We start from the raw sequence: 25,866 nt of genomic DNA on the forward strand, positions 1-25,866 counted from the left end.
AGAGGAGGGGGGCGAGAGAAGGGGAGGGAGGGAGGAGGACTTGGGGTTGGAATGTAAAATGAAAAATAATTTTTTTAAATTAAAAAATAGTTTGGGTCGGGGCTGGAGAGATGGCTCAGAGGTTAAGAGCACTGACTGCTCCTCCAGAGGTCCTGAGTTCAATTCCCAGCAACCACATGGTGGCTCACAGCCATCCGTTATGAGATCTGGTGCCCTTTTCTGCTGTGCAGATATACATGGAAGCAGAATGTTGTACACATAATAAATAAATAAATAAATAAAATCTTTTTTTAAAAAAAAGTTTGGATCAAGTCAACCAGGTATTAAATAATGACTGCTAACTAACCTGTTGACAGCTGTGGTGGAGGAAATGTTTACCTTCCTTATATGCCCCAGACCTACACACAACGCCACAGAGGGAACAAACTAAGTTTACTGAAAATAGCAAGTAGAGGGCTTCATTTTCTAGCCCTGGCTGGCCTGAACTTGCTATGCAGTCCAGGCTGTCTTCGAACTCGACACAGATCCGCCCACCTTGAGTGACGACATTAAAGGAACGCGCCTCTACGGATAGGAGGGGGCCCGTTTAGGCCACAGAAGCAGACTTAAAATCCTATTGAATGTGTGGTCGCTGTGATAACTGATGCTGAGTTCAGCACACAGACGACAGAGACGGGGCGGGGCCCCTCGTTTCACAGCTAGGGACTGCTTTCTGGCGGCAACTGTGGCCGGCCGAGTCTCTGCCAAAGAACCTCCAGCAAGGAAGACCGCAAGTGCGCAGGCGCACCTCGGGCTGTCTTTGTTACTTAGGAAACAGCCAATCAGCGAGCGCGACGGCGACCAATGGGAAGCGCGGATGAGCGGACCGGCTGATTTGAACGCGCCGCGCCGGAAGAAGGTGGGTGCGGTGGGAGAGGGTGCGGGGCGTCTCCGTCCCGAGTCCGGGGGCTCCCGTCTGTGGTGTGGGCACGCCTGAGCGACCCGAGACATCAGCGGCGGGAACCGACGAAAGGTAGGCTTGGGCCCTCGGTGGGGACGGCCCCGCGGGCTCGGGAGGGAGGTCTCGGACGCGCCGGCCCGGCGGCCGCGGGCTGGGCCCTGAGCCAGAGCGTTTGGGAAAGACAGGGACGAGAGGGAGGGCACTTCCTTTACGCCAGTGTACCTCAGATCGCGCCCGTGTCCGCGGCCCGGGACCCGTGTCCGGCCCTCCCGTGTCTACCGGCCCTTTGAAAGGCGCACCCCGCTCGGTAGCAGCTCCCCCGCCTCGAGTGTGAGGTGGAAATGAGTTTTTGAACTGTTACAACTGGAGAGCCGGGACGGCCTGCGGAAGAGCATGGTTAGCTCGCTCGTCTCCACTCGCCTCGTCTAAAGAGTGGATCACACAGCCGTGTGCCGGGTGGGGACAAGGTGGGCGGGGGGGTGGGCGGTGCTGCATACCAGGTCTGGGTTATACCAGGAAGATCGATTTTTTTTTTTTTTAAATCTTTGAACATTTGAGCTACTGACGTGACATTTAAAAGGTAGAGCCTGGTCTGCTCCAAAGGACTTAAAATAGTTTACCGGACCTAATTGGTTCTGTGCATCACGGGGAAATGCTGTATCATATAGTTTTACCAGCAATGTCTAATATTTGTTGGGCGCTTAAATGAACTCAGCTTCAGGTTGGAACGAGCTTGTTCCAGCCTAACAATAATAACGCGAGGAGAGAGATAATAGTATTACTTGCAGTTTGCATGTTGAGAAACCGAAGCATAGAGTGGTTAAGTCCGACTTGGGAGAAGATCTTTAATTTTATTTTTTCTGAATGAGCTTTTCGGTGTTAACACCATTTCCCTCAATCTCCCCACCCATTTCTTCTCTATTTTATTATTGAACCCGATCCACACCCAGGCAGGTTTGTTTTGTTTTTCGAAACAGTTTCTCTGTGTAACAGTCCTGGTTGTTGTGAACTCACTGAGATCCTCCTGCCTCTGCCTCCCCAGTGCTGGGACTAAAGGTGTGTGCCAACACCGCCCCGGCCCCAGGCCCCATTCTCAGTTAGGTGGTTTTTTTGTTTGTTTGTTTTGTTTTTTTGTTTGTCTAATTCAGCTCCATTTGTACATTTTTCCTTCTTACGGTCTAGGGGTCAAACCCAAGACCACCAGCACTACGAAGGAGCTATATTCCCAGCCCAAGTACCGTTTAAAGAAAGTTTAAAAGTAGCAGTATTGGCCGGGTGTTGATGGCTCACGTCTTAGTCCCAGAACTGGTGAGGCAGAGGCAGGCCTGGTCTACAGAGGGAGTTCCAGGACGGCCTCCAAAGCTACACAGAGAAATCCTGTCTCAAAAAACAAAACTGGGCTGGAGGGATGGCTCAGAGGTTAAGTGAACTGTCTGCTGTTCTAGAGGTCCTGAGTTCAATTCCCAGCAACCAGGTGATGGCTCAGACCCATCTGTAATGAGATGTGGTGCCCTCTTCTGGTGTGTAGGGATACATGCGGACAAAACACTGTATACATAATAAATTTTTAAAAAGTAGCATATTGTTAGAGACATTTGTAAAGCTTTTCTCTATCTGGTGACAAAGCAACTGTGAGTAATTATAATATTATATAAACTGCATTCTCTCTCCACAAGCAGTTAAATTATAAATACACAAGCTAGGCATAGTAAAACACTTCTGTAATTCCGGCACCTGAGATGTGTAACTATAATCCCAGCACCTAAGATGTGTCAGAGGAGATCTCCGAGTTTAAGGCCAGTCATAGTGAGACTCTTTCAAAACACACCCCCCAAAAAACAAACAAACAAATAAATACAAATGAAAAAAAATTCACATTTGGGAACTTAAAAAACACACTGAGACTGGAGAGATGGCCCAGCCGTTAAAGGCTAGGCTCACAACCAAAACCACACTGACCTCAGTTAAATAGAACATCACAATTACAATGAAAAGATAGCTAGCATATTGTCGGGGATGTGATTTAGTGGCAAATGCTTGCCTAGCATGTACTAAGACCCGAGTTTAGTTCAGTTCGGTTCTCAGCACTCCACCCCATTCCTTCCCAAATAGAAGTTATAGAAATTCTTAATTGATCTAATCCAATGAGGAGATTAAACTAGTTTAAAATTTACCTTCACACAAATGAAAAACCCCCACTGAATTCCCAGGTATTTACAGTCAATTAGAAAAGCAAACATTTTCATTCTAAAGATTCTAGATTTTATTGTTGAACATGATTAAAATCACAAGTACATAAAAAAGTGTAGTTGTTAAAACTTCAAATAAAACATCAGGAGTCAGCAGCCAGCATGTCAAGGTCCTAAGTTCAATCCTCAGCACTGCCCACATCCAGTGTGTGTGTGCATATGTGGGGGTAAACCAGAAATGGAAACAAATACCCTTAACTAACAAAGTATGAAATAACGAGAGCATTCCCTATAAAATGAGGAAAGATGAATGCTCACAATTGCTGCTGCCGCTGCTCAATATCATAATAGAATTCCTAGCCAGAACTGTAAGACAAGAAAACTAAATCACCATCTGTAAGATAGGAAGGAATAAGCAAAGGAGACATGGTGGCATGTGCTTATAGCCCCAGCATTTGGGAGGATCTTAATGTCAGGCTAAACTGAGCTGTATATCCAGACCATGGAAAATGACAAACTAAAGGAACAGACAGAACTATTAAACAGCTCAGCACTAGGGCATTTGCCTGGTGTGTGCAACACTCAGACCTGGATAGAAAAAGAATAGCCTATGATTTTCTATTTAAAAATCAAGCCATGCATAGCATACTGATACCAAGGTGAGGGACATACAGAGCCCAGAAGTGGGACCAAAAAGAAAAAGAAAAACTTAGTAAATTGACCACAGGGCAGAATTAGTGTGTAAGGATGGAGCAGTGCCTCTGAGTGAGCTTAGCTTAGAGTGCTTAGCATGCAGGCACACTCAGTGAAAAACTCCGTAAATGCCAACTATAATACTTACTAAGGTTTTGGGGTTCAGAATCTGTTTTTCTCTATCCCTTATTCATTCACGGGACAAGTATTATTCAGCACCTACTGAATGCTGGGACAGGTCCCCAAATACCTGGGGTTCGTGGGTGAGACAAGACACAGTGTACGAGGAATGATACAAACCAGTGAAGCAGCTGTAGCTGTTTCTGTAACAGCCGTGTCAGAGGGATGTATTCCTTCATTCCCTCCTTCTCAGATCCCATTGTCTGCAGGGGGATCTCCTTAAGCCTGCAGAATTTCTCCTCTAGAGCCTTCAGAGGTTGAGCTGATCCCTACAAGGGTGGGCAAAAGAAGCCACCCCTAAAACATCAGAATCTTGATTTCCCAGCCCCAGCTCAGCAGCACGCTAGCCTCTGGGTTTTAATGAGCTGCCCAGGGTTAGAAATAGGACTTGAGTGTGCCTGCCTGAGAACCCTGAAGATCTTATTAAAGAATCATCTCCCTTGTACTTTGGGCTGAAATGCTCTTTCCAAGCGAGGATCAAAGCAAACTTGACAAACGTTCTCTCATTAATCTCCCCATCCCCCTAGGGTAGGAGCAGATTGGTAGCTGTTCTCACTGGCTCTCAAATCAGGAAGCTGATGTGACATTGATGGCGGTGTGGCTCTCGGAAAGACCACCCCACTAGTCAGATGCAGAACACAGACCAGGACCCGGTGTCCTTGGGGCACCCATGGCAAGTGTTAACCTACCTTCTGCACCTGGTGCCCCTAGCACTGTCTTGGGAAGAGAAAATATCTCATTAGGCAAACAGACTGGCCCCTCTGGCCCTCGGGAGGCGGGAGGAGAGAGCTGTAAAGGTTATACACACTCTTTGCCAGTGCCCTTTTTAATTTCCTGCTTAGACTGTTAGGCTGCTTTGCGGCTCCTCCTCAGCCAGAACCCTCCCCATGGGCCTCTGGAAGTGCCAGGGAGGCAGCCAGTGTAGACCTAGGCATGCTCTGCCTTTACTTCTCCCACAGAGAAGCAGGTCTCCAGGGGATGTGAATGTAAAGACAAGAAAAAGGAACTCTGGTGGTGAAAATTAGGTGTAGTCCGTACATCTGCAAGTGCTTTCAGAGCACATAATCTAGTCCCATAAAAGGGGTTACAATTATTATACAAACATAAGGGACTATTAAAACCATGTGATCATCAGAGCATAATATATAATATCATTATCAGACAGGATAGCAGACTCTGCGGTCAGACTGCCTGGGTTGGAACTGGGGCTCCATCACTCACTAGTATTGGAACCTTGGGCAAGTTGCTTAACCCTCTCTGTCTCAATTCCTCACTGAAAAATGAGTGTAATAATCCTATCCATCTTGGGGGATTGCAGTGGAGATACAAGGAGACGATGTGTGCATGCTGCTCTGAACAGAGCTTGATAGAGTGAGCAGTTTGCTAATATGTTTATTATGACAATCTATTGCTGGGATGAAAACTGAATTATATACACATAAAAGGATTATTGTTGGGTGATATCTTTGCCTTATTTGGTGCTGGGAAGGAGTTAAGTTTAGGGGTGAAGGAACAGGAGTTTCAAATCATCTCAGTTCTACCTCATTCCCCAAGAAAACCCTGAGATGTTGGCCAGAATATTCAGCAGAAGCCCTACTTTGCTGAATAGCCTTCATTATGACTGACCAGCAGATATAACCTTTATTGGGAAAGTATTATCTGTTCATATCCTTCAGGAACAGCCCCATTACTTCTCCATGTTAATATGTCCCTAGAGCTGGGCTAAACTGACTTTTGCCTGCATCCCCAAAGTTCCACCCCCACCTTTGGTAGTCTGCTCCAAGGAGAAATGAAGAGGCAGGCACAGAGGTATGAAGGAACACCAAATGATTGCAGGCTGGAAACCTCTGGAATTATTACCAGATCAACATTGGGAAATCTGTTGTAGTACCCCTCTGCGCCAACAGATTCCGGGTGGGATACAGTGAAGTCATCTCAACAGTACCCACTCCTACATCCCTAATGGGCAGTGGAGAGTAGGCAGCCTAATAAAAAAGAGCTGAAAATAGAAAGCAACTGTCATTATTTGCAAACTATATTACCGTGTAATTGAAAGGCCTAAGAGAGTCGGTGACAGTCTATTAGAACTAATACAAACATTTGGTGTTCTGGGCAGATGCATCCAGATATCCAAAGCTTTCCTATATTCCGGCAAAATATGGTTTTGAAAATGCAATTTTAAAAGGCGTCTATTCACAATATAACAAAGACTGTGTAATAACTAGTAATAAACCAAAACAAGAATGTACGATACTCACGAGAGGAAAATTATGAAATTTTACTGAAGATTATAAAGTTGTGAAAGCATGGAAAGAGACAGCAGTTCCTAGGTGGGAAGCTTCCGTATCATCAAGATACCAAGTCTTCTCATATTAACCTGTAAATTGAAAATAATCCAAATTAAAATCTTAGCAGGATTTTCTTCATGGAGCTTCACAAGATAATTCTAAAATCATATGCAAGGAAAGCTGTCCAGGAATAACCAAGAAAAAGTGCAAGAAGTGGCACATCACAGAGGAGCTGTGACAGCGGTGTGCCGGAAAAATAAGTGCAGGTCTCTATAAAAAATTAGTTGTGTTTGAAATAGGTGGGAAAGAAATTGTCTTCAATAAATGTTCCTGCCAGTTAGAAAGAAAGGTATTTATAAAACTCCTTCACTATTCACAACAATTTTATCTCCATAAAGAACAAAATGTAAGAAAGGAAGGTATTGGACAGGAGTGTAAGAAAAGCATTTGTTGCTTCTGAAGAAGAGGGCTGCTCTGGAACTCAGTGTATAGACCAGTTTGAGCTCTAACTCACAGAGATTGACTCTCCTGCCTCTGCTTCTGCCTCCGAGGTCCAGGAAAAAAAAAAGTCTTCTTAAAGATGATATAGAAGAGGGGCTGGAGAGGTAACTCAGTGGTTAAGAGCACTGGCTGCTCTTGCAGAGGACCTGGGTTCAATTCCCAGTACCCACATGGCAGCTCAACCCTGTCTGTAACTCCTGCTTCTCCTGTAGGGGGGATCTGGTGCCCTCCCCTCCTACAGACATACCTGCAGGCAAAACATGGATGTACATAAAATAGTAAGTATTTTTTAAAAAATGACATAGAAGTCATTAAAAAAAAAAAAAAAAAAAACCACTGGGCATGGTGGTACGCACCTGTAATTCCACCATTCAGGAAGTAGAGGCAGAAGGATCAGGGTTCAGGATCGTCCTGAACATACTGGATTCAGGGTCAGCATGGGTAGTATAAAAGCCATAAAAGGAAAGCATAGACATATTCATTCAACCATTTGAAAATAAAGGTAAGCCAGGAATGGTGATGTATTCCTATAATCAATCCTAGCACTTGGGAAGTAGAGGCAGGAAGACCAAGAGTTCAAGGCTAGCCTCAGCTACATTGTTAAAAAGCTAGCAGGGCTACATGAGACCCTATCTCAAAAAAATACAATAAAATAAAAGATGATTACATAAAGCAGGGGTGGGGTGCGGGGCAGCACCTGAAAATTGCTGACTATAATAGTCTGTCCTTACTGGGTATAGTGCACACAACTGTAAATCCTAGCACTTGGGAGATGGAGGCAAGAGGATCCTTCAAGCTCATCCTCTGCTACCTAGCAAGTTCAAAGCTAGCCTGAGCTACATGGAACCCTGACTCTGAAAGACCCCCGAAGAGGCACTTTCGTAGAGGGAGACCCACACACCCAGGAATCAGCGAGGCCACGAACTGGATGCAAAAAACAAGAGGCTTTATTGGAGACGCAGGTACCTGGGGCGACTTAGCTTCTGTGTGGCTAAGCGCCCCGAGCCAAGGGAAAGGGGTCCTTATATAGGGAAAAAGGCGCAAGCTAGGAGCAGGGATTCTATTGGATAATTCTAATGAGGCATTATACAGAGCTATTCCCATTGGTCAATGTATATGAGGCGCTATACAGGGTTATTCAAATGAGGCAAAGTACAGAGTTATTCAAATGAGGTGAAACACAGAGTCTTTCAAATGAGGCGAAATACAGAATCATTTCCATTGGATGGTTCAAATGAGACACAGAGCCATTCCAGATCAGCATATTCTCAAGGTCTGGTGTCTGGTACAGCAGACTCAATTCCCCCCCCTTCCTGATGGCTGACCTTGGGGGCGGAGACCTTGGGACGGAGTGTTTCTCTTCGGGCGGGGCGGGGGCTCAGGGGCAGGGCTCCAGGCCGGCTCACTCGGTGTTTGTTCTCGTGCCGACCCACCCGGTGCTCGTTCTCGGGCTGGCCCACCTGGTGCTCATTCTCGGGCCGGCCCACCCGGTGCTCGTTCTCGGGCCTGCCCACCTGGTGCTCGTTGCTCGGCCCCAGCCCCGAGGCGCGGTGCCAGGCGGGGCGGGCCGGGGGCGCGAGCCCTGCCGGGGTGAAGGCTTGGGAGGCCCCGGCAGCTTCGGGGCAGGGGGCTCAGGGGCATTTCGAGCGGGTCTTTCATTCCCCCATTTCTCTTGTAACTGAATGGAATCTTCCATTCAGGTCTCTGGTTAGGTCTTTCTCTAAGCTTGGCCATGCTGCCTCTATTCCTGTATGGTCTGTATAGGATTACCTCAGAGAGTGATGTTAAGGATTTCTCGAGTGCATTGACTGACTCTTTTAGGACCTGGATATCTGTGTGCATGGCTTGCTGTAGAAGTTTGAAATGATTAATTCCCTATGCAGGCTGCTATGCCCCCCACTGTTATCCCTCCTAATAATAGGGCCACGGTAAAGGATATTGGCTCCCTCTTATATCGGGTTGATTTCCCTAATACGCTGTAAAGGAAATAAGGAGAGGCATAGAGGTGATACCGGTGGAGCCCTTTTGCCATCCTCTGGTTACCTGAATCTTGTCCCATGAGGATGAAGGCTTCCAGTGAGCATCCCCTGTCGTTTCGCATCCCCATGCAAGGGAGTTCTCCTTTTGACTTAGCATTCTAACCAGGGAAAATGGACGGCGAAATTTCTTTCCAAACTGCTTCCTGCTGACTTTGGGACGAAGTTAGGGACCCCAGAAGGTTGAAATGCTAGTCAAAAGCAAAAAGGAATTTTAGGCAATGGGGAATCCATCAGGGGCTTCTGGTTTGTAGAGATAGGGGGTGTCCACATCAGCAGACTGGTTCATAGCCATAGCAAGTCCGCAACTGATATTCAGATGTCTGTCAGAAGCAGAAACCTGTTTAAGACATATTTAAACTAGGAACAGAGGTTAAAACTTATTTACTGAAGCCCACAGTGCAGAAAAAGCAGATGTCTGGATATCTGTTCAAACAGCAAGAACATATTTATAACTTTGAGTCCTAGCAAAAACTACAGATTTTGGGCTATAAGCATGTACATTTCTCTTCTGTCCAGAGAGCCGGGTATGGATTGGACAGAGGTGCCTTTGGCCTGATGAAAAGCCCTTTAAGTTTGTACTTAGATGACAACCAAAATAAACTTAAAAACCTTGAGCTTGTGCCTGAACAGTAGATAGTCATTATTTTATCAGCTAACATACTGACTAGTCTATAGTGGATCTGACTGTCTGATGCTGTCAAGCTGACAACCAGTAATATTTCAGAGATCTGAGAAGGGTATATTTTATCCGAATCTACTAAAAAGGACAGAAGCCAGTCAGAAGCAAGTCCATATACAGTTAGCCAAACCCAAGCAATCTTCGCCAGGCCTATACTATGAGAGGTTTTATTTTCTCTCTGTGGAAGAGGGACATGGAAAAGACTGACCTTGTTTTGTCTAGGCAAAGGGGTACAATCAATTTTCCAGCGTCCAGCAGCTTTGTCCACGGTCTCGGCCAGGTTCTGGCAGGTGGCAGGTTTTATATCTGAGCATCTCGCTCACTGGTCCAGGTGCAGGAACTGAGGTGCCTGTAATCTTCTTTGGAGATTTTGGGTCATTGTCAGGATCTGGCAGTCTGTCCGACATTAAAAACTTTAAAGATAACAATTTAAATGCCATATTCTGAAGATCTCTGAAGCATTAGAGGTCTGTTTGTCTGTTTTAATTACTTGCCTTAAGCATACATTAAGTATCTACAGGTGGCTAGATAAGGTCTTATTTCTGTAAATAATTAGCACCTGCTCTAGAGAGGTACAGGTGATGCAAGGCCAGGGCAGGCACATCTAAGTGCCAGGATTCCTTAAACAGTAGCTTAACTTCTTAGGCAGGGTTTTTCTGTGACTTGTAACAACCTTTTCTCTGACCTTTGACAACTTTCCTCTGACCTTCTATAACTTGCTTTAACCCTCTGTAACTTTCTGTGACCTCCAACAACTTGCTTTAACCCTCTGTAACTTTTACCGCTTGCTTTAACTCTTTATCCTACCTTTTAGTTCATTTCTCTGACTCTCTTAGACATTCTTAGACAAGTTTCCTTTTTCCTTTCCCTCTTTATTATTTAAGTCTCCTACATTTTTTTTTCATTTCTCAGTTAACATCAAAATTTTATCAAAGTCCTTTTTACAGTTCTTAATAACTTTAAGGCCGTTTAGATGTCCGGATCAGGCCAGATAAGTTTATACGCTCGAGCTGAGGAACAAAGAGTAATTCATTTGCGTTTATGCACATCAATTACAAAACAAAGGCCAAACAACACAGAACACAGAACAGGTTTTCGCAGCGCGGTTTCGACAGAGAGTCGAAAGAATTGAGAAGGGGGTGGGGTCGAAGAAGGGGGCCCTCCTTCTTCGCCCCCAGTAAAGATTGCAAATCCCTCAAGCCGAGGGCCTTCTCCAAAGAGACTGGGAAGATGTCCAGTCATAGATCTAAGTTCAAAGTACAAATCCCTCATCCCGAGGGCTTCCCAAGTTCAAAATACAAATCCCTCATCCTGAGGGCTTCAAACGCTACCAGGACGTCTCCTGGAGCCGCGGTCGGGAGTCCGAGCTCGTCAGCTCCTCTCGGATCCGCCAAATACAAATGTACACAGCTGTATACTACAAACGCAAGCGCAATTCACAAAACGGATTCAGACAGACAAGACAAAACAGCGGATCCGCACAACACTTACCTCCCAGACGTGGGTCGGTGGTCCCTGAGTGGGGGGGTCTCTAATCCCGGACGAGCCCCCAAATGAAAGACCCCCGAAGAGGCACTTTCGTAGAGGGAGACCCACACACCCAGGAATCAGCGAGGCCACGAACTGGATGCAAAAAACAAGAGGCTTTATTGGAGACGCAGGTACCTGGGGCGACTTAGCTTCTGTGTGGCTAAGCGCCCCGAGCCAAGGGAAAGGGGTCCTTATATAGGGAAAAAGGCGCAAGCTAGGAGCAGGGATTCTATTGGATAATTCTAATGAGGCATTATACAGAGCTATTCCCATTGGTCAATGTATATGAGGCGCTATACAGGGTTATTCAAATGAGGCAAAGTACAGAGTTATTCAAATGAGGTGAAACACAGAGTCTTTCAAATGAGGCGAAATACAGAATCATTTCCATTGGATGGTTCAAATGAGACACAGAGCCATTCCAGATCAGCATATTCTCAAGGTCTGGTGTCTGGTACAGCAGACTCAATTCCCCCCCCTTCCTGATGGCTGACCTTGGGGGCGGAGACCTTGGGACGGAGTGTTTCTCTTCGGGCGGGGCGGGGGCTCAGGGGCAGGGCTCCAGGCCGGCTCACTCAGTGTTTGTTCTCGTGCCGACCCACCCGGTGCTCGTTCTCGGGCTGGCCCACCTGGTGCTCATTCTCGGGCCGGCCCACCCGGTGCTCGTTCTCGGGCCTGCCCACCTGGTGCTCGTTGCTCGGCCCCAGCCCCGAGGCGCGGTGCCAGGCGGGGCGGGCCGGGGGCGCGAGCCCTGCCGGGGTGAAGGCTTGGGAGGCCCCGGCAGCTTCGGGGCAGGGGGCTCAGGGGCATTTCGAGCGGGTCTTTCAACTCAACACAAACAAACAAAAATGTTACAAGTTTGCTACATTTATGGCAGGTTTTCCCCTAGGAATACATGGTTGCTTTGATATCAGTAACAGCAATAATGTACCCCAGGGAGAGAAGACACAAAAATATGGTCAAAAGGTGCTAAAGCTCTGTATCTTTCTGACAACAACTACTTAAAATGGTAGAATGGGCTGGAGAAATGGCTTAGCCGGTAAAGGTGCTTGCTGTACAAGGTGAAGGCAAGGTGTTCTCTAACCTCTACACACATGCCTGTACTCACATATGTGAACACGCGCTCGTGGGCACACACACAATCATACATGCAAAATAAAATTTTAAAATTTTATTTTAAAATTAGAAAAAAAGTTGGTTTAAGTATGGAGAAAAGGAAGCTGGGTTTTGGTGGTGCAAGCCTTTAATCTCAGCACTCGAGAGGCAGAGGCAGGTGGATCTCTGTGAGTTCAAGGCCAGCCTGGTCTAGAGAGTGAGTTCCAGGATAGCCAAAGCTACACAGAGAAATCCTGTCTCGAAAAACCAAAAAAAAAAAAAAAAAAAATTATGGAGGAAAGGGTGTGTGTGTATGGTGGGGGGGGATCTCAAATACATAAGTATTTATTTGGCAAGTCCAAGAAAAATGAAAGTATTGGAATTAAGCTGGGTGTTGGCACACACCTTTGATCCCAGCACTCGGGAGGCAGAGGCAAGTGGATATCTGTGAGTTTGAGGCCAGTCTGGGCTACAGAGTGAGTTCCAGGATAGCCAAAGCTACACAGAGAAATCCTCTCTCCAAAAACTAAAAATATTAATAATGATAATAATAATAATTGATACTGCTACTGACGTCTTGCCCTCTTGGGGGACAAAAGTCAGTCACTGGAAGGTGGGAAAGGCCCTTCAATCTTGAAACATACTGTTGATTGGTGTGATTCTCATCTCAGTCATGTCTCTGCACAGGTGTTGCCATGGTGATGACTGTGGAGGACAGCGTGGTTCGGGTGGTCGTGCGGGTGAGGCCTCCCACCCCTAGGGAGCTAGAGAGTCAGCGCCGGCCTGTGATTCAGGTGGTAGATGAGAGGATGCTGGTGTTTGACCCCGAAGAGTGTGATGGGGGATTTTCTGGCCTAAAATGGACTGGCTCCCACAATGGCCCCAAGAAGAAGGGCAAAGACCTGACATTTGTCTTTGACCGGGTCTTTGGTGAGGCAGCCACTCAACAGGATGTGTTCCAGCACACTACACACAGCATCCTTGACAGCTTCCTCCAGGGCTACAACTGCTCAGGTGAGAACTGCCTGCCAGGTAGTGGGCTTGCCTATCTGTTCCTGTCTGAGAGAAGGGTGCTGTAGATCTTCTGATCTCTGCTTGGGGTCCATTCATTCACTTGACTATATACAATGCATTCCACTGGGTCCTCGTCTAATCACCAATTAGACATGGTTTTGAACTCTTGATGCTTATAACACACTACAGGGAGTGTGTGTGTGTGTCTGTCTGTCTGTCTGTCTGTCTGTCTGTCTGTCTGTGTACACGTACACTATAAACCCGGGTGAGTGATGGCAAGAGAAAGACCTCCATCAGAAGATGTCCTGAGCTTGGAGAAGGAAGGGATAGTCCTCAACTCCAATGCAGATCCTATTGTCCTGGAATCTTAGGCCCTGGGAGAACACAGGCTGAACTTGAGCAATGAGGGAATCCCCGCGGTAGAGGCTTTGGAACTGTGGTCATACACAGCAGGGGAAAGGGACTTGGGAAGGCTAGAAACAAGCTGACACAGCCCTCGGAGAGGTAGATTTTTCCCAGCTGCCACCTTTTCCCCCATTTTGTCCTTTATAGTGTTTGCCTATGGAGCCACTGGGGCTGGGAAGACACACACCATGCTGGGAAAGGAGGGAGACCCTGGCATCATGTACCTAACCACCATGGAACTATATAGGCGTCTTGAAGCCCGCCAGGAAGAAAAAAAATTCGAGGTCCTCATCAGTTACCTGGAGGTAGGGCTGCTACCTCTCTGGCCCACATCATACTTCATTCTCAGAACACCTGAAGAGGGCTTGGAGTGGGACCTGGGGAAGAAGTTCCAGGGGACACATATAGCCCAGTCAGAGGCCTTATGGAAAGAAAACCTATCCTCCCTGCTCTTGTCATCTGACATAACCTGCAAAGTGCTACTCTTGGGGCTGGTGTCTCAACACCAGTTCAACTAAGTCTGTCTGTCCCCTCTGAGCCCCCTGAGTCTGTGCTCTATTGCTGTCATGGAGGATGCTCTTCCTCAGGTTTCTTCCTCTTGTCCTTTTTCCTAAGGTGTATAATGAGCAGATTCATGACCTCCTGGAGCCCAAAGGACCCCTCACCATCCGTGAGGACCCTGATAAGGGAGTGGTGGTGCCGGGACTTTCTTTCCACCAGGTATGTGCTGGGCCTCAGCTGTGGCAGCCACTCCATTGGTCCTCTGGGGCTCCCTAAAATGGCAGTTTGGCAGTCTCCTGGATGCTGTGGTGGTTGTGGTGATGGTGGCGGCAGCTGCAGTAGCAATAGAAAGTGACAGGCTCTGAAGAGCAGCCTTTCCTGCCAGGAGAAAAGCCCTGGTGGTAAGACCACAGCCCCCTCTCTTGGTATCTCCTCTATAGCCAGCCTCAGCCACACAGCTACTAGAGATGCTGACCAGAGGCAACTGCAGCCGCACACAGCACCCCACGGATGCCAACGCCACATCTTCCCGCTCTCATGCCATCTTCCAGGTAAGCAGTGTCATGTGCTCAGACTAAAACTGGGTGTCCTGATGTCTACACCTCTCACTATTACCCTCTGCCCCCAGATCTTTGTAAAGCAGCAGGACCGGGTTCCAGGACTGACCCAGGCCCTTCAAGTAGCTAAGATGAGCCTGATTGACCTGGCTGGCTCAGAGCGGGCATCTAGTACCCATGCCAAAGGAGAGCGGCTACGGGAGGGTGCCAACATCAACCGCTCTCTGTTAGCACTCATCAATGTCCTCAATGCCTTGGCCGATGCAAAGGTAATGCAGAGTGGGCCCAGCAAATGAGCACCTGAGCTAGTGTTCCCTCCTCCAGCACAGAGCAGTCTAACCCTGCTACCCACTTACTTCCCCAGGGCCGCAAGTCTCATGTGCCCTACCGAGACAGCAAGCTGACGCGCCTGCTCAAGGACTCCATTGGGGGCAACTGCCGCACTGTGATGATCGCTGCCATCAGCCCTTCCAGCCTCACCTATGAGGATACTTATAACACCCTCAAATATGCCGACCGTGCCAAGGAGATCAGACTCACGGTGCGTACCAGGAGGGAGCCCTGCATATGGAGGGAGCCCCCACCTGAGAGGAGGTGGGGACAAGCCCTAGATAGCCTTCTTGGATTCCTCTTCATTGTTCCCAGGCACAGGACAGTTTCCTGTGCTCATGAATGGTCTTAGTGATAGAAGCAGTAACATTCTGTCCTGAGGAAGACCTCAGCTACACTGAGGCAGGATGTTCAGATTTGCTACAGGCAATAGAACCCTATTTTCCATAAAGTGCCATCAGTACCCTATACACTGACTCAGGACAAAAGCAGAGGAAGTCTGGCCTCCCCTGCCTGTCTCCGCAGTGAACCCTGCTTACCCAGAGCTACTACAGAGCAGGCTGCTCCCTGGCCCAGGGTGTTAGTCAGGGCTCAGGCCACACACAATCCTCTTCCCTTTACTGTGGTCCCAGGCACTAATATTATTACAGGAGACCCCTGCTCCGTTATCTGACTTGGGAGAGTGAGTTTAACATGAGTGAGGCTTCCCACCCAGCTTGAGGTCATGGAGATTATTGTCATTTGTTTGAATAAACGATCTCTTCTGTGTGCCCCCAACTCAGCTGAAGAGCAACGTGATCAGTCTGGACCATCACATCAGCCAGTATGCTACCATCTGCCAACAGCTCCAGGCTGAGGTGAGGAGCAATCTAGGAGCAAGACACAGAAGCTTGGGGTCCTGCCGGGGTTCTGTGCCGCTCCTGGCTTTTGTGAGTGCTTGGGGCTCTGAGAACTGGGCTGTTTGTTTCAGGTGGCTGCCCTGAGGGAGAAGCTCCAGATGTATGAGACAGGGGCCCAGGCCCTGCAACAGCGCTCTCCACAGTCCTCCAAGTTGAGCACACCACAACAGTGAGTTTGGCTGCCCTTTCCTGCATCACCCTTCAGATCAACTGCAGAGGGAATGAGCCCCATTGTGTTTTCTTTCTTTCTTTCTTTCTTTCTTTCTTTCTTTCTTTCTTTCTTTCTTTCTTGCCACTTCATGGGCTAGGAATCTTTGTCTTATGTTCTAGCACCTAAAATGAGGAGTTCCTAGCTGGGACCCACCCAGCAGCTAACAACTAATAGTTATATAGATGAAGCACTAACACCCGGCCATAAAAGCAGCTCCTCATCAGGGAAAGGTCAGCAGGGATTGAGTGTCATTGTCCTTTAACCAGAAAATCTCTGACACCTCCCACTCCCAATGGCTACCTATTTGTCACTCAAGTGTTGCAGATGGGCTTTGCTACCAGATACTAAAACATTCTGCTTCCCTCTCTTACTCCCCAGCTTAAGCCTCTCAAAATTCACTTCCTCCTTAGCCTTCCAAGCTCCCCATTACAGCCTGGGCACTCCAGCCAGTCCTGTACCCCAGAACTCCATGCAAAGTGTGGAACCCTTCAAGAGGAGAGCCTGGAGACAGAGGCTCAGAAACAGATGGTTGTGGAAGGAAATGTTTCCCATCAGGAACAGTCTCCACAGGACAAGCAGGTAGGACCTGTGGACATGAAGCCTGGGCCTTGAGAAGACAGGCGGTAGAATAGCGTAAAGGCATCTCTCCTTTCTCCACCCGAGTGTCTCGAATCTACCAGGTCCTTATGTGTTTGAAAGTGGCTGGGAGAAGGGAAAGAAGGACTATTATTCATTTTTGAACATTTACTTTGTGTGTGTGTGTGTGTGTGTGTGTGTGTGTGTGTGTGTGTGTGTGTGTGTGTGTGTGTATTCATGCCATAGTGCATAGTATAAGTCAGAGGACAATTTGTGACATTTGGTTCTCTTCCCCATCATATGGGTCCCAGGTATTGAACCCAGGTCATCAGGCTTAGTGGCAAGCTCCCTTATCTGCTGAGCCATGTCAGCAGCCCAGGGGAAGGATTTTAGGAGATCGTCCTTGCCTTACTACTAATGCTTCCTCCTTCTTCATTTCCAATACAGATGCCAGAGCCGAGCTTGCCAGAGTCCCCTAGTCTGACTTTGCAGCCGAAGCTAGTCATGAGCCAACACTCGCCACAGAAATGGGACAGGGACCATTTTAAGCAGTAGGTGTCTTATCTCCAGTGAGGTCCAAGGTGGGGAGTGACAGGTCAGCCTCCTGGGATGGGAGCCGATGTTCAGAATGTTATGGAAGTTCCAATTCTTAGGTGACAGTTAAGTCCCTTTTCCTTTCTTATTTTGGTTTTTTGAGAGCTTTTCTGTGTAGCCCTGGCTGTCCTGAAACTCACTCTGTAGACCAGGCTGACCTCAAACTCAGAGATCCTCCTGCCTCTGCCTACCTAGTTCTGAGATTAATGGCATAAGCCACCATGCCCAGCTTCAAGTCCCTTCTCATGGGTAGCATGGCTGCTTTCAAGCCCTTGCTGTGATCATGAATTCTATCTTCATCACTCTTTATTCTGCCTCAGTGGTGGCAACCTAACAGGCAAGAAAAGCAAAACACCCCTGCACACACTTATGTTGCATACATGAGTGCGAGCTTGAGCACACACACACACACACACACACACTCTCTCTCTCTCTCTCTCTCTCTCTCTCTCTCTCTCTCTCTCTCTCTCTCTCTCTCTCTCTCTCCCTCCCTCCCTCCCAGACAAACAGCAAGAACTGAGGTAGGATAGGTTAGGCTGCTGGGGGTGCTGGCAGGTAGCTTTCCAGTCTGGGCAGCACTGCTTTCCCTGTACAGCCAAGAGGAGCTGGGCCCCAGGCAGAAGAGGTGGGTAACCTTCATGAGTCAGATTTTCCTATGCACCCTCGACAACAGATTGTGGCTATTTTTTCCAGAAGTAGGTAAGATCCTCCACCCCAAGCCAAAAAGAAAAATATTTGGATCATTTCTTCTGGGCCACATAGAGGGTTTTTCTCTAGTTTTCACATGGCCCCCAGTATACAAAACCCTGCCACTTAGCCTTGCTACTGTCAGCCCCACTCTCCCCTCCCCTGCACGGTTCACACTAGGCAGTGTATTTAAAGCTTCTGGACAGAAGGGCCTGCTTAATTTTATTTCTTGTCGGGGAGTGTCTGTTCCCGACTCAGCAAAAATGCTGCAGCCTGAATAATCAAAGGCTCATTATCTGTCTCATGTTGCCAACTCCCTGGGCCCTGAGGAGTATGCAGGTGAGGTGTCCCATTGGCCTCCTAACTACTGGCTCCCATGGATGACTCGTGTCTTTCTGCTTGATGTCCCCCGTTATAAAGAGAGGCCACTTTATAGTGGTCATCATTTTTGCTCTGCCTGTGGTTTTGTGGCCTCTGACAAGTTACTTCTATCTAGGCTGATTTTTGAAAATCATAATTCTTATGCTCTCTGAGTTCTTTGAGATGAAATACTAATAAAATATGACACAGGACCCAAATATCTATTTCTGCAGAGCATAGTGGTGTACTTTGCATTTGGAAAAGCTCTGACAAACAGATAATAGTAATTTCCCTTTGAGTTGATTAGAACTCAGAGTCTTGAGCCACCAGGGCATGGAACAGATTTGAGAGGTTTTTCCCAGTTCAGTTTTTCAAGACTTTTTTTCTCTGTTGTAAAATCTTTTTTATTTTATTTATGTGTTGGGTAATTGGTTGGTTTCTTGGTGTTTTGAGTCAGGGTCTCTTTACATATCCCTGGCTGTCCTGGAACTCACTATGTAGACTAAGCTGATTTTAACTCACGAAGCTCACCTGCTTCAACCTCCATGCTGGGATTAAAGGCAGGTGCCATGGCTCCAGGTGTAAAAGCCTTTCTTAAGAAATCTTATGCTGAGGTGTAATACACAGAACAGATGAAACAGAGTTCTTCAGTCCTACAAGTGCTAGAAATAGAAACCTAAGTAGAAAGCCCAACTGTCCATGTGTCAACTGTGGAGCTGTAGCCTTTGTCCAGGGCACAGAGCAAGGACAGAGCCCAACCCAAGTCCTCTGACATCCAGGCCCATGTATTTCTCCCATTGCCCACTCATTTTTTGGGGAGGAGGGGTGTTTCGAGGTGTAGGGTTTCTCTGTGGCTTTGGAGACTGTCCTGGAACTAGCTCTTGTAGACCAGGCTGGTCTCGAACTCACAGAGATCTGCCTGCCTCTGCTTCCCCAATGCTGGGATTAAAGGCATGCACCACCACTGCCACTGCCCAGATTGCCCAGTTCAGATTGGGCTAGAGAGATGGCTCAGAGATTAAGAGCACCGACTGTTCTTCCAGAGGTCCTGAGTTCAATTCCCAGTAGCTACATGGTGGCTCACAACCATCTGTGATGAGATCTGATGCCCTCTTCTGGCGTGCAGGCATGTGTGCAGATTGAACTGTATACATAATAAATAAATACATCAGAGAGAGAGAGAGAGAGAGAGAGAGAGATATCCAGGACACTCAAGGCTACACAGAGAAACCCTGTCTTGAAAAACAAAACAAAATAAAGCTCAGATCTTCCTCATAATGGCTCAAAAAAATACAGAGTTTCCACTGTGTCCTCCTTAATTAATGTCCTGCCTGCTTTCACAAAGTAAGGCCTTAAGGCTGTTTTGCCAAATGAGTTTGTGTTTCCTGAGCACACTCTGATTGCGGCCAGTGAAGGGCTTCAGAGAGTCCAGACAGGTGGTCACCTGAGGATAGATCCTTTGCCATGACTAATCCTTACTAAGGTAATTGTGTTTATTCTTTTATCACAGGCGTGCCTTAGAGGAAGAAATTTTGCTTTATGAGAATCTAAATTTACAATATCAATAAAATCACATTACCCTCAGAATTTCCTTTAAATAGTCCCCTGGTGCATGTGATCTGTGTGTTGATTTTCTCACACTTTTTCAGGATCCCTACCATTAGCTAGAAAACCCATATCCAAATGCATTTCAAGGGTCTTCTCAAAGCCACAATCAACATAGCCTCTTATTTAATCTCTCCTTATTCCAACAAGGAAGATGCCATTTTAGAGAAATAATAAGCATTCTTAACTATTCTGCATGTGTGTAAAATAAGTCACTTAGAACAGGTATGGTGGCTCATGCCTTTAGTCCTAGAACTAAGGAGGCCAGACAGCCAGATCTCTGAGTTCCTGGCCAGTTAAGAGTTATGCAGTGAGATCCTGTTTCCAATCACAGTAACAAACCTCTAATCCCAGTCCTTTGGAGGCACAGTAGGTGAATATTTGAGTTCTAGACCAGCCTGTTCTATAAAGCAGGTTCCAGAGAAAGCCTGCCTTAAAGAACCAATAAATCAATAACTTCGTTAGTGTTCCCAGTAGCCCTGTGCTGTAGTGGTGCTTGTTACCACCCCACTTTAGAGTTGTTGAGACTGAGTTAACAAGTGCAGTGAAGACCCTGCATCTGGGGCGTGTGGAACTGATTTGAACAGGACTGATTAGATCTGGGTTCTTAGCTATTGTCTTACCCCGTCGGTAAAGATAATAGTTTTAAAGATGCCAGCACTAAGCCAGGAGTGCTGGTACACATTGTAATCCTAGCACTTGGTAGGTGGGGACTGGAGGACATGCTCAGCTACATAGCATGTTCAGGGCCACTCTGGGCTACATGAGACCAAAACGACCACAGCACTATTAAGTGGTAGAGCTGAGGAGGAACTCAGACCTCCCAAGTCCAAGGTCACTTGGCACCCTTTCCTTATTTCCCAGGTCCCTACCTTTGCCATAGGGAATAGTGATACCTCCCACCATTACCTGTGGTGGTGTTGGCCTTTGGTAAGGGTATGCCAAAGCAGGACCTGTGGCCAGGAGGAGGGTAAAGCAAGGAAGCTAGTCTGGGGCAAAGCAGGAGAGAGATGGGACAGTGCTCACCTGGTCAGACTGGGTCTAAATAAGTTATATGCAAATCCTCTGTCCTCTGTTCCAGGTTGGCCCTCCGGGTGCTGCGCCTGGCCCAGAGACAATACTCCCTGCTGCAGGCAGCCAACCTTCTGACTCCTGACATGATCTCAGAACTTGAGACCCTGCAGCAGCTGGTGCATGAGGAAAACACTGAACTCGGGACTCAGAGCCCCAGGACTCCTGGTCGGGCGAAGGGGGACCCTCTAGATCAGGAGCTGTATTTGGAGTCTAGTGAGTGTTATTTTTAATCTGTCTCCCCTATTGTTGCCATCTCTAAGGCCCACCTGTGGCCAGGGTGTGGACTGGGGCCTCAGATGCTGGGGTATGCGTTGGTGGGAGGCTGGAACCTAACATCATGGATTTCTGTGCAAACAGACCAGAGAGAACTGGGGAGTTAAGGGCTCTTAACTCCTCTGGTGTCTGCTCCCATATTCTATACACTACTCTCTGGCCAGTGCCAGGTCCCTTCTCAGTGTATTCCTTCTCTATCCAGAGTCTTCAGGGTACTGTGGTCCTGTGACCCGGACCATGGCAAAGCAACTGAATGGCCTCACACACACTCTGGGAATCCCACTTGGACCTGACTGCACCTCAGATAAGACATTCCAAAAGCCCGCCAAGGAGAAGAAGAAAAGGAAACTGAACCCAGCAGAACCCAGCAGCCCACCAGCCCCAAATCTGGAGACTAAGCGCCAGCGCCAGTCCTTCCTTCCCTGCCTGAAGAGGGGCTCTCTACCTAAGGCCCAGCCTTCCTCTGAGCCCAGAACTCCCGAAGGAGAAAGGACCTCCTCCCGAGTCTGCCCAGCTACAGTCATTAAAGGCCGGGTCCCCCTGGCCTCTTCTGCCTTACAGAACTGCTCTACTCCTCTCGTCCTACCCACTCGTGACCTCAACACCACCTTCAACATCTCCGAGGAGTCCCCCTCCAAACCCAGCTTCCATGAACTTGTTGGCTGTGAGGCAGTCTCCCAGGAGCTGACGAGCAAAGACCAGCCCTCCATCCCTAGGTGAGTACCCACGCATCTCCCATATCTTTCAGAAGGTGGAAGGCAGCTGACTCTTAGAGTGGAGACATTTGCCACCTGCCTCCCCTTGGTCACTTGTCAGCCTTGTGCCCAGGCCCAGGAAAGCAAAGCAGGCAGTCGTAAGGCTACATGAGTTATCTTAGAGTGACCTGGGCCCATGCCTTGTCCCTCCAACTATGCTGGTTCCGTGTCGTGCTCATGAGTAGCTAATGGGACGCCAGCATAGGAAAGGTCATCAGGGAACCAGGAATTAACAAGCCCAGTTCCGTCTGTTCCTAGGCTTTATTTTGGTTCCATGACCCATTCTGAGTTTGTACCCCGAAGATAAATACCTATTTCATCTACTTATACTCTAGGTGTTTGGAATAGAGAAGGAAGGCTAAGAGTGGTGCACATGCCTTTCATCCCAGCACTCAGGAGGCAGAGGCAGGCGGACTCTATGAGTTCAAAGTCAACCTGGTCTACAAAGTGAGTTCCAGGACAGCCAGGGCTCTGTAGAGAGATCCTGTCTCAAAAAAACCAAAGGGAGACTGGCACACTAGGGAAAGAAAACTTTTCTTCAGTATTTTCTAGAGCAAAGTTGAAGCTGTTACCTTTGCCCTCAAACCACATAATAGGGGAATGGCAACTAGCTCAGGACTGAGGCCGAGGCCAGCAGACTGCCCTCCCACGGCCCCATGCCTTCCATGCCCCATGGCCAGCCTTCAGTAACAAGCTCAGAGCTGGGCAGGTGGAAGGGTGAAATTGCTTGAACTCCAGCTCCCAGGACATGCCAGAAACTGACATCTGGATGTTCTCCCGGAACAGGGCTGTCAGTCAGCTGTCAGCCCAAGCTGAGAGAGGCAGGGGGAGAGACCATCTCTTAGCAGAAAGAAGCCTCAGGTCATTTGGTCCATCCTCCCTCCCTGCAAGCTCGGGGCTGGTGAGAGGAGAGTGCTCAGTGGCATCTCTGGCCCCTTCCTGATCTGCCACTGCCACCCCATAGTGCACCTGTGCTCCTGTTCACCACGATGGGCCCCAAATCTTCTCTACCTACAACCACTGCCGGCAAGAAGAGGCGCACTGTGAGGTGAGGCTGGAGGTGGGGAGAGGAAAGCCTAACCAGATTAGTGGGCACCAACTAAGCACAGACCCGAAGCTGGTTTTCTCTGGACCCCCTTGGAGAAAGCAGCCACAGTCCTGTGAGCAGGGACAGCATTTAGTTCTCTGACTGGAATCTCTCTGGCCTCTGCTTACTATTTATCAGGAGGTTTTCCCAGAGATGATATGGGCCTTAGACACCTAGCCATGCGGGAGATTGGCATTGCTCATTGGCTAATCCACCGATGGGACTATTTCTTTCACCTCTGCTTCCTTGGATGTCCCGCATCCCACAAGCCTCTCCTCCCCTCATTGTGCCTCCCATTCTCTCCTGTGGATTTGAAAACTGCTGTTCAACTTCTGCCCTTGAGGTTTGGCTTCTAGGTACCTCTCTTCCACACACACCCACAGTCCATAATATGTCTGTGACCTTCCCATCTTCTTGCCTCCCTGCCTTCCCTTCTTCAGGTCTTCAGTTTCCCGAGGCCGCAGCTGCATTGCCCGCCTTCCCAGTAGCACTTTGAAGAATCCAGACAGACCCTTCACAGCCCCTGGTAACTGGACCTAGGGACAAGTGTAGCTGAGCAGTGGTGGCTGATGAAAATGGGATGTAGGAGACCCAGGTGGAGGAGAGCCTGAATGATTTGCAAGCATTTCAAGGACCCCGACTGGGGAGGCGGGGGCCGGGGGAGAACAGGATGAGAGGCAAGGGACCTGGGACAGAGCCTCACTTTGTCCTTATGTACCGCTCTCTGTCTAACTGACCTGCAGAACCACCCTTGATTCTTCACTGCCTTGGTGACCAGAGGACTCATAAGGGACTGATTGGGGTGACAGAGTGCTGTTAACTGGGTATCCTGACCACGAGACCTCCAAGCTTGTCCTGACTCACCAACACCTTTAGGCTAACAGCCTTCTTCGGTCTGGAACTGCCAATACCATGTGCCCCTGCCCTGCCCTCTAGACCTCGGAACAATTAACACCAACGTGCCTTTCCTGTATTAACACCAACATGCCTTTCCTGTATTAACACCCTCCCCAACTATCCATCTGCCCCTTGCCTTCTTTATTACACTCTGTTACACTCATCTTCCTGGTGTATACATATTCACTTGTGAGTATTAAACATGTGGCTATATTATCTTGTCACTTTCTCATTCCTAAACCCTTCCATGCAAGCAAGGAACTCCTGTGCACTTCTCTACCCCTCAGCCTCATGTCTGCCAACAAGCTCTGTGTAGTGATGGCTTCTACACAGGAAGGGTGGATGAGGACAAAGGGGGCATTTGCTGGCACGTCCGGCTCGGCCCTTCTGGTGTTTGAGATGGGCATCTTCAGCCCTGTGCCCACAGCCCTGGGCAGGAATGCCTCGCCCCCAGATGATGTAGCTCATGACAGGTGTTGTGGTTTATAAAGCTTTATTATTTTCACTCAGTAAACACAGGGCATATGCCAGGTTATAAGAAGAGAGGGGCCGGGCGTTGGTGGCGCACACCTTTAATCCCAGCACTCGGGAGGCAGAGGCAGGCGGATCTCTGTGAGTTCCAGGCCAGCCTGGTCTACAAGAGCTAGTTCCAGGGCAGGCTCCAAAACAATACAGAGAAACCCTGTCTCGAAAAGCCAAAAAAAAAGAAGAGAGGAGAATATAGCCTTAATGTTACCACTTAGATATAGTGCTAGCTATCTATATTGGTATTTAAGTGTCCTAGATCTATATATTTGTCTACTTTAATGATTACTAAATCATCTCTATCCCTGGAGTGTGTTCTTCCTTCTATACCCTCATAGGTTAGTGCCACCTTTCCTTTTTATTAGTTAGAGGCCAACTTTTGTTGCATAACATGGAAAAAAATCTACAGGAAACTGTAGCTCAGTGGTAGGGTGCTTGCCTGGCATCTTGCAGCCCTGGGTTCAAGAAACTTAGGAGTTCAAGAAATAGTACTGCCTGGCGACCTGCAGCCTTCTGTTCTGGGTCCTAGACCTGGCTCCAGGCTCCAGTGAAGATCCTCTCTGTGGGCCTGGGAAATGACTCAGGAGGAAAAACTCTTGTTTTTTTTGCAGGCCTTCCTGACAATCTGAGTTCAGTCCCCAAACTCATCCCATAGTTGTCCTCTGACCACACACACGTGCTGTGACATGCATGTTCCCTGTACTCATACATGTACACACACACTATTTTCTTCCTCACAAGATCTTTGCTCCCAGTGGGTTTAAAAGGATCTCATTTAGATGTCTATTACACCTTAGGGGTGAATTGTTCTGCTGTCAGAAAAGGCCTTTTTGGTAGAATCCAGTTCTGAGGTGAGGCTCCAAGTGAACTCCAGCTAGAGTCCAGAGCAGCCTGCTCCTCTCCCCACTCCACCAGCTCCTGGGGGCCTTCCATTCCCCTTGCTGGGTTGTATAGCAATTCAATATGGTTATCTCTGTCCTCCCTATGAAGACATGGTTGGCTGAGTGAATTAATAATGTAAACAAAATTACAGGAGCTTGTGTTGAACTTGCCCCCCAAAACAAACACATTTTAAGGGTATTTAATACATTGTGAACAGTGTGTAAATAATGCTGCCATGTTCCCAGCATGCTTGGGCCCCTCCTGCTCAGTTCTGTTCCTTATTGGGAGAGTGAGGAAAAGCAGGGGGGTGAGCTTCCCTGTTCTGTCACTGTGTCTGAGCTCTCGATGGCCCTATGAGATGGAGAAGATCCACCCAGCTTACCCACAGTTGGACAGCAAGTGTTTTAGATCAAGCCCACATTCTGGTTTTTACATAACACAGGATTGCTGCCTTTTTGAAGTGAACAGACATCATGTCTCTTCTCAGGCATGGGGTTCCC

General features: G+C 48.0%; 1 protein-coding gene across 2 annotated transcripts; it reads left to right on the plus strand.

The window, feature by feature from the left end:
* Positions 1 to 867: 867 nt before the first annotated feature.
* Positions 868 to 24,175, plus strand: Kif18b (kinesin family member 18B). Of its 2 annotated transcripts, XM_027428011.2 has the most exons (16): positions 869 to 1,012; positions 12,822 to 13,148; positions 13,701 to 13,858; positions 14,169 to 14,273; positions 14,495 to 14,605; positions 14,683 to 14,880; positions 14,976 to 15,152; positions 15,724 to 15,798; positions 15,912 to 16,009; positions 16,462 to 16,630; positions 17,075 to 17,178; positions 20,955 to 21,160; positions 21,423 to 21,936; positions 22,940 to 23,023; positions 23,503 to 23,588; positions 23,806 to 24,175. In XM_027428011.2, exons 2-16 carry the CDS (start codon positions 12,830 to 12,832, stop codon positions 23,880 to 23,882), a joined length of 2,481 nt encoding a protein of 826 aa, XP_027283812.1. In that variant the 5' UTR covers positions 869 to 1,012; positions 12,822 to 12,829; the 3' UTR covers positions 23,883 to 24,175. The 2 variants fall into 2 exon arrangements, with proteins under 2 accessions (XP_027283814.1, XP_027283812.1); XM_027428013.2 differs by lacking the exon at positions 22,940 to 23,023 and having other exon boundaries at positions 868 to 1,012.
* Positions 24,176 to 25,866: the final 1,691 nt, after the last annotated feature.

The sequence above is a fragment of the Cricetulus griseus genome, chromosome 7 (genome assembly GCF_003668045.3).
Source record: "Cricetulus griseus strain 17A/GY chromosome 7, alternate assembly CriGri-PICRH-1.0, whole genome shotgun sequence".
Lineage (NCBI taxonomy): Eukaryota > Metazoa > Chordata > Mammalia > Rodentia > Cricetidae > Cricetulus > Cricetulus griseus.